At 35.3% G+C, this 8,262-nt stretch overlaps 1 protein-coding gene across 1 annotated transcript in view; it reads left to right on the plus strand.

Moving 5' to 3' along the window:
* The window catches only part of LOC18596014 (ABC transporter G family member 29), a 12,084-nt gene extending 4,483 nt beyond the window's left edge, over window positions 1-7,601 (plus strand). Inside the window, 19 exon segments of the mRNA XM_018123968.1 lie at window positions 1,129-1,213; window positions 1,297-1,348; window positions 1,351-1,455; window positions 1,577-1,653; window positions 1,829-1,882; window positions 2,001-2,091; window positions 2,267-2,568; window positions 2,793-3,391; window positions 3,512-3,672; window positions 3,849-3,958; window positions 4,076-4,229; window positions 4,315-4,535; window positions 4,780-5,112; window positions 5,210-5,584; window positions 5,681-5,814; window positions 5,895-6,122; window positions 6,239-6,410; window positions 6,737-6,991; window positions 7,083-7,601. Of these exon segments, the coding sequence (XP_017979457.1) occupies window positions 1,129-1,213; window positions 1,297-1,348; window positions 1,351-1,455; window positions 1,577-1,653; window positions 1,829-1,882; window positions 2,001-2,091; window positions 2,267-2,568; window positions 2,793-3,391; window positions 3,512-3,672; window positions 3,849-3,958; window positions 4,076-4,229; window positions 4,315-4,535; window positions 4,780-5,112; window positions 5,210-5,584; window positions 5,681-5,814; window positions 5,895-6,122; window positions 6,239-6,410; window positions 6,737-6,991; window positions 7,083-7,355 (3,781 nt within the window). The 3' untranslated portion in view covers window positions 7,356-7,601.

Raw genomic sequence — 8,262 nt, forward strand, 5'->3', positions numbered from 1 at the left:
AAAACTATTCTAATCTCAAAAGCTTTCTTTAAGTATATATATTATAAGATTATATAAATAATGGTATATATATTATAATTAATAATTTTATAAGTCATAATTTTTGTAATGTCAACACAAAATAGAAAGTAAATATTGTATATTAAAAGCATATATATAATAGTAATTATATTCCTTTATAATATGATATAATATTCAAATTATTTAAACATAATTAACAATCTAATAATTTTTTAATTTAAATATATTAATGTCATCATATTAATAATTAAAGTAACCATACTTTTCATATATTTGTTACTTTTTAACAAAAAAAATTGCTTGTAAAGTTGATAGAAATTGTAAATTTTTAATTTAATTATTGAAATAATAATAAAATGTTTATAAATAGTAATCGGGTTCGGGTATCAGGTACCTAAGGGGTGGTACCTGAACCCTACCCGAATCCTTTTATGGAAAAACCCTAACCCAGTGTAACCGAGTAAGGTACCCGTTGACATCCTTACTAAAAATAGTTAAAATTATAAAGAGAGTTATTTTTTAAAACATCTTATCTTTAAGGATTATTTTTAAAAATGTCTCTTTTTTTATTACATTCAATCAAGTCTTTATATTTCTATTTTGAGTCAAATAAACCCTTATAACTAATAGTTAACTTAGTTAAAATGTTATTTGTCATTCTATGTCATGTGACACTGGTGTGATATGTGGTAATGTTATAATGAATGATGACATGATATGTTAATATAGTATGATAATATAACTATGTGACATTTTTCACATACTTCACATTAATGTCATGTTAACGTCACATAGATATAAAAATAATAAGGGATATTTTGATTAATTGTAACTAGTTAATCATTAGAAATAAGAGCTTATTTGATTCGAAATAAAATTATAATAATTTAATTGAATATAAAAAAAAGTAAAAATTTATTTAAATTTTTTAAATAATTTAAAGATTTTTTCAAACGTTATGTTAAAATTAATTAACCGGTTAAAATTGGTGGCAGAAATTAATATTGTCCCATTTACCGTCATAAATTTTGTTTTCATCCCTATTTCCTGTAGTATTTACCAACGACAATCCATGTTTGATGGGATTGCTTTGATTGTCCATTACAGGATGACCCTTTTATTGGGCCCACCTGCTTCTGGGAAAACAACTCTCTTACTTGCATTGGCTGGAAAATTGGACCCAAGTTTGGAGGTGAACAATCCTATAAACTTTTATACAAGCAGGGCAGGCAACTCAATAGCTTAAACCAACTAGTTTATTTTTGCATGAAACAGGTTAGTGGGGAAGTAAGTTACAATGGGTACAAACTGAATGAATTTGTGCCCAAAAGACCTCTGCATATATTAGCCAAAATGATGTTCATGTAGCAGAAATGACTGTAAAAGAAACCTTAGATTTCTCAGCAAGATGTCAAGGGGTCGGAAGTCGATATGGTATTTGAATATCATACTAAAGTTACTTTAATTACTCGCATTTATAATTATACTTACAGACATTTTAGTAGATAAGGAGATAATTAATTAACCTGTTAATTGTTTTGTTATAATTATGCGGACCTTCTGAGCGAACTTGCAAGGAGGGAAAAGCACGCAGGAATTTTCCCTGAAGCCGAAGTAGACCTTTTCATGAAGGTAAATGCCACAAATCAAGCAATTAATTGGAAACACGTCTCTGAACTTATAATGTTTGGTCTTCGCAAATTGAGTACTTAATATTAAGGTTTTTTTCTGGGTTTAATGCATTTATGTAACTGAAAATCATTTACTACTATTGTATTTGTTTTCTTAATGCGCTTGGCAATTCCAGGCAACTGCAATTGAAGGAGCTGAAAGCAGTCTGGCTACTGACTACATTCTCAAAGTAAGATTAAATACTAGTAATTTATAGCCAAATATCAACGTTAAATCCTTTATAGCATATCATTGCTTTGTTCAAATTTCAATAGTAAGTTTATTTTTATACTGAATGGAATGCATAGGTACTGGGGCTTGATATATGCAAGGATACAATTGTTGGAGATGAGATGATTCGAGGAGTATCTGGTGGGCAGAAGAAACGAGTAACAACAGGTTAAATTGGCTATTTTTAATTAACAAATTTATCACAAATGATGTGTAATTTCAATCCCAATCAATTATGTGCTTTCATTCCAATAAAGGAAATTTCAGTTCCAGGTATATACTTGTCTTCTTAATTTAATTGGGCTACTTCTTTTTATCAAATACAACAAATTAAATAATGCAGGAGAGATGATCGTTGGACCAACCAAGACATTGTTGATGGATGAGATATCAACCGGCCTAGATAGCTCCACAACATATCAAATTGTCAAGTGCTTGCAACAGATTGCCCATCTGACAGATGCCACTATCTTTATGTCCCTTCTTCAGCCAGCCCCTGAGACTTTTGATCTTTTTGATGATGTAGTACTCATATCAGAAGGTCAAATTGTCTATCAAGGTCCAAAAAAATATGTAGTTGAATGCTTTGAGAGCTGTGGGTTCAAATGTCCCGAGAGGAAGGGAACTGCTGATTTCTTGCAAGAGGTAAAAAAAAATTCTTATCTAAACTACTCTATGTCATAGCATTTGCATTTGCACAATCTTCACACAAAAACTTTAAAGAAAAAAAAAAGTTACTGCTTGAAAAGGTCTTGATCCGATAATAAAAAAGACAAACGGAGATTGCTCCAGAAGATCTTAGGTTCAAATCTTAGAGGTGAGTGCATGATTAAGAACTCATAACTAAGCAGCAAATTCTACCGCCGCAGGTAACTTCCAAACAGGATCAAGCACAGTATTGGGCAGATAGAAGTAAACCATACCGCTATATTCCTGTTCCTGAATTTGCAAATAGGTTCAAGAAGTTCCATGTTGGGGTGCAGCTGGCAAACGAGCTCTCGGTGCCTTTCAATAAGTCACAAGGCCACAAAGCAGCATTAGTCTTCACAAGATATTCAGTACCAAAACTTGAACTTCTTAGGGCCTGCTGGGATAAAGAAGTGTTATTGATCAAGAGAAACTCATTCTTTTATGTCTTCAAGACAAGTCAGATTATTATCGTAGCGTTCCTTGCATCAACAATGTTTCTGAGGACTAGAATGCATCACAGGAATGAACAAGATGGAATGCTCTACAATGGGGCGCTTCTGTTTTCAGTTATCACCAACATGTTCAATGGTTATCCTGAGATTTCACTCATGATCGCCCGGCTTCCAGTTTTCTTCAAGCAAAGGGACCTCTTACTATATCCAGCTTGGGCATTCACCATTCCATTAGTCCTGACAAAGATACCTATGGCCATTTTTGAGACTACTGCTTGGATGGCCGTGACATATTACCCCATAGGATTTGTACCAGAGGCTGAAAGGTATCAAGGCACATCTCTGATTTCATTAATTGTATAGGCAAAATATTAAACAAGTTCTAAATCATTTGTTCAATTGTTCTTGTAGTGCTAAAACAGAAAGTTTTCCATGTTCATCTGCAGGTTTTTCAAGAAAATGCTGGTGGTATTTCTGATCCATCAATTGGCCGCTTCACTGTTTAGGCTCATTGCAGGGGTCTGCAGGACCATTGTTGTTTCCAACACCGGTGGAATGTTTGCCCTAATGTTTGTGGTGTTTCTCGGAGGTTTCACCCTTCCTAGAAGTAAGCACCAAAATGAAACTTAATTTCACTCACTCTTAAAAAATTAATCAATTCAAAGAGAACTCAAATATATAACATAGGTGCTTTATCGTTCTGTACTTAGTGCATATTTTATGCATAACATCAAAGCTAGATCAGTTCAATGAATTGACTGAGGCTTCTTTCCTTGGTGACAGCTCAAATTCATAAGTGGTGGAAGTGGGGTTACTGGGTTTCACCTTTGACATATAGTTACAATGCCCTTGCTGTAAACGAATTTTATGCTCCCAGGTGGATGAACAGATTGGTATGTTATTCGCTCATATGTACATCAAGTGGCTAAAAAAAAAAGGATACAGATTTTTCTTTAATACAAGAAATTAAAGCAAGTTGAAAATTCATGTGTGTTCTGATTGCAATGCAGGCTTCTGACAATATTACCAGATTGGCGGTGGCAGTGCTTGAAAGCTTAGAAGTCTATCGTAATAACAATTGGTATTGGATTGGTGCAGGAGGTCTTCTGGGGTTCATTATCCTTTTTAATGTTCTCTTCACCCTGGCACTCACTTACCCAAACCGTAAGTCTTGCCATTGTTTTCCTTCTTTTCATTTTGACTGCCAGGATTAACTAATCTGTCATATCCTCTGAATTGATTATATTAGCTCCGTCAAGCCCACAAGCGGTAATTCCTGAAGATTCAGCTGATGAGATGGAAAGTAACAGAGAAACGGCAATCCGAGGAATCAGCAGTGAGTCGAATTCCAGTAGTACAAATAGAAATGCTAATTCAACCCGAGAAGCAGCCAAGAAAGGAATGGTTCTTCCATTCACACCTCTAGCAATGTCATTCAACAAAGTGAATTATCATGTTGACATGCCTCCCGTAAGACATCATTTTGTTTTTTCACACTGTCTTTGTTTCAATTAGATATTTATTCATATACCTTATTCATGGAAGACAGGTTAACCATCCATCTATTTTTTTCTCCTATCATCAGAAAAAATATAATCCTAAAAATGATGTTTGCCAACTTGGCCATGGAGCATGACTTTGAAATCAAATACTTTACCAGAGTGCACCCTAAACCCTAAACTTTCTTTCTAACTAGCTTCCATGATTTTAATAGGAAATGAAGGTGCAAGGAGTTACAGAGGACAAGCTCCAATTGCTTCGAGAAGTAACAGGTGCATTTAGGCCTGGAGTTTTGACTGCTCTAATGGGAGTTAGTGGAGCTGGAAAGACAACATTGATGGATGTTTTGGCTGGAAGAAAAACTGGTGGATACATTGAAGGTGATGTCAGGATCTCAGGATTCCCCAAGAAACAAGAAACTTTCGCCCGGGTCTCTGGATACTGTGAACAAAATGATATACACTCACCCCAAATCACAGTCAGGGAGTCCTTGATTTATTCAGCTTTCCTTCGACTTCCAAAAGAAATTGATACAGAAGAAAAAATGGTAAGAATATGAATTCAATAGTTATTACTTAAGTACTAGAGTATATGACTTTATATTAAGTGCAAAACAAAAATTTTTCTGGGGTTTTCTATTTTAGATTTTTGTGGATCAAGTGATGGAACTGGTAGAGTTGGACAATCTCAAAGATGGTCTCGTAGGGCTGCCAGGAATTACTGGGTTGTCGACAGAACAGAGAAAACGATTGACAATTGCCGTGGAGCTTGTTGCTAATCCCTCAATTATTTTCATGGATGAACCTACATCTGGTCTTGATGCAAGGGCAGCAGCCATTGTCATGAGGACCGTGAGAAACACTGTGGATACTGGTAGAACTGTCGTCTGTACAATTCATCAGCCTAGCATCGATATATTTGAAGCCTTTGATGAGCTTCTACTGATGAAAAGAGGTGGACAAGTAATCTTCTTTGGACCACTGGGTCGAAATTCTCAAAAGATTATAGAATATTTTGAGGTAATTTATCATCCTCAAATTAATTTATGAAAAAAACAATTGCGTCAGTTGCACCTGCTTCAACAGAAATCTTTAATTTTCCTAAACTTATTGCAGGCGATTCCTGGAATTCCCAAAATTAAGGAGACATACAATCCAGCTACCTGGATGCTAGAAGTGAGCTCAGTAGCAGTTGAAGCACGACTTGGAATTGACTTTGCCGAGCATTATAAGTCATCATCTTTGCATCAGTAAGTTGTTATTTGATTGTTTCACAAGGTAGTTATTATGCTTTTGTAAATTTCAAGCTAATTTATATGTATTTGAGCAGGCAAAACCAAGCTTTAGTGGAGGAGTTAAGCAGACCACCACAAGGAGCTAAAGACCTCTATTTCACCACTCAATATACTCTGTCTATGTGGGGGCAGTTCAAATGTTGCCTCTGGAAGCAATTCAAAACTTACTGGAGAACTCCTGAATATAACCTTGTTAGATTAGTTTTCACTTTGGTTGCCGCTCTAATAGTTGGATCAATTTTCTGGAGAGTAGGCACAAAAATGTCTGCCTCTATCTTTCACTTCAAAATTTCAAACTGCTATTAATTACATTGATAACAATAATCAGGATATCTCCTAAATGATACATTCTATTTTCTCTTACTGTTCTGTGGTTTAGGAAGGACGCAACTCAACTTACAATGATAACGGGAGCCATGTATATTGCTGTCATGTTTTTTGGAGTTACTAACTGCCAAACAGTTCAACCGGTTGTAGCCATTGAAAGAACCATATTTTATCGAGAAACAGCAGCCGGAATGTCCTCTGCATTCCCTTATGCCCTTGCACAGGTAAGAGAAGGTGAAGGGTTATATTTTATTCTTGTTTAGTATTTCAGTAGTTGATTTTGGGGACATGAGACAGGATGCTTGATAGTCTTTGACACTTTTTCTGTTTCCTACTATCAATAACAATTCTCAAATTCTCATGTCTGATAAATTAACCAGTACATATCAAGATTGTGGAGCATACGGTAGACACTAGTGATTAACTCAATATCACTTAGTTTTAAGACCCAGCCACACATGTTCTCCAACAGGATGAAAACTGGTATAGCCTTTCATGTCATCCGACTTGACTAGTCTATCTGATAGATTAATTTCATTGCGGCATGCAGGTAATTGCTGAAATACCCTACGTGCTCACCCAATCTTCATATTATACACTTATAATCTTTGCCATGATCAACTTCAAATGGACGGCGAAAAAGTTCTTCTGGTTCTTGTTTGTCCACTTTTTCACCTTCCTTTACTTCACATTCTATGGGATGATGAATGTTGCCATCACACCAAACGTCCACATAGCAGCTATACTAGCAGCAGCTTTCTATTCACTCTTTAACCTTTTCTCTGGCTTCTGCATCCCAAGACCGGTATGTTAAACTTGTTTGGCAAGCAAAATATGTGTTTGAATAATCCCAACAAAGCATGTTGACAGAAATGTCATTTTCTTTGAAATTTCAGAGAATCCCTGGGTGGTGGGTATGGTATTATTGGGTTTGCCCAATAGCATGGACAATCTATGGTCTGATTACCTCACAGTACGGGGAGGATGAACACACCATTAAAGTACCAGGCATTTTGCCTGACCCTACTGTTAAATGGTACTTGAAACACCATTTCGGGTATCACTATGATTTCATGGGGGCAGTTGCTGCAGTTTTGGTTGGCTTCACAGTGTTCTTTGCATTCATGTTTGCCTTAAGCATCAAGATACTCAACTTCCAAATTAGGTAGGGGAAAAATTCCACGCAACGAATTCTTCATCTTCTCGCATGTTTAACTAGGCAAGAATAATCTTCGCAAATATTATGCTGTATACCGTCAAAAATAAAACTTCGTGCCAAATTTACGAGAGTGTTGATTATGTATTCCAATGCTAGATGTTGTTTCTGATTGAAGGATTTTGGTTTTCTGTATTGAACCTAAGGGCTGAGATATATATCAGTTGTTATAAATAACAATAATGAGAACAATTTGTAAGTTTCTAGAGTTGAGATATTTATCAGATATATATATGGTAAAAAAAAAAATTAGTCTTAAAATATAGATGTTTTTGAAAATAACTTTTTAGATAATTTTAATTGTTTTGAACTAAAAAAAGAGACTTTTAGACAAAAATACCCTTAATGAGATATTTTCATTGACGTGCACACTCATACACGAGTATATTGGGAAAAATAAATCTGCACAAAATTTGTTCTCTCTAATTTTATGCAAAACATTCATTTTTTCTTTCAAGAAGCCTTTGCAAAACATAATCATATTACAGGATATGGTTTTCTAGATATTTCAAACATCGCATTTCAAATAGTACGAAAAGAGTGATATTAAACGAACGAGGAACCGGTCGTGATGAATCCAAAGCTTTGAGAATGATGAGAAACCAGAAATCCCTGATACGATGGTGAATCGAAAAGAGGAAAATGTGAATCCAAAACACGAATTGGTCGTGCCACAGCAGGCCATATGTGACACGGCTATGTCACGGCAAGGTTTAGAATTTGTGAAACGCCATGGTAGGAATGTGTGACACGGCATGATGGGAATATGTGACACGTCATAGTGAGAATATGTGACACAAATGTGTCACAATAGGGTTTAGAGTTTATGACACACCATGGAAGGAAAATGTGACACTGCA

The sequence above is a fragment of the Theobroma cacao genome, chromosome 6, assembly GCF_000208745.1.
Source record: "Theobroma cacao cultivar B97-61/B2 chromosome 6, Criollo_cocoa_genome_V2, whole genome shotgun sequence".
In the NCBI taxonomy this organism is placed as follows: Eukaryota; Viridiplantae; Streptophyta; class Magnoliopsida; order Malvales; family Malvaceae; genus Theobroma; species Theobroma cacao.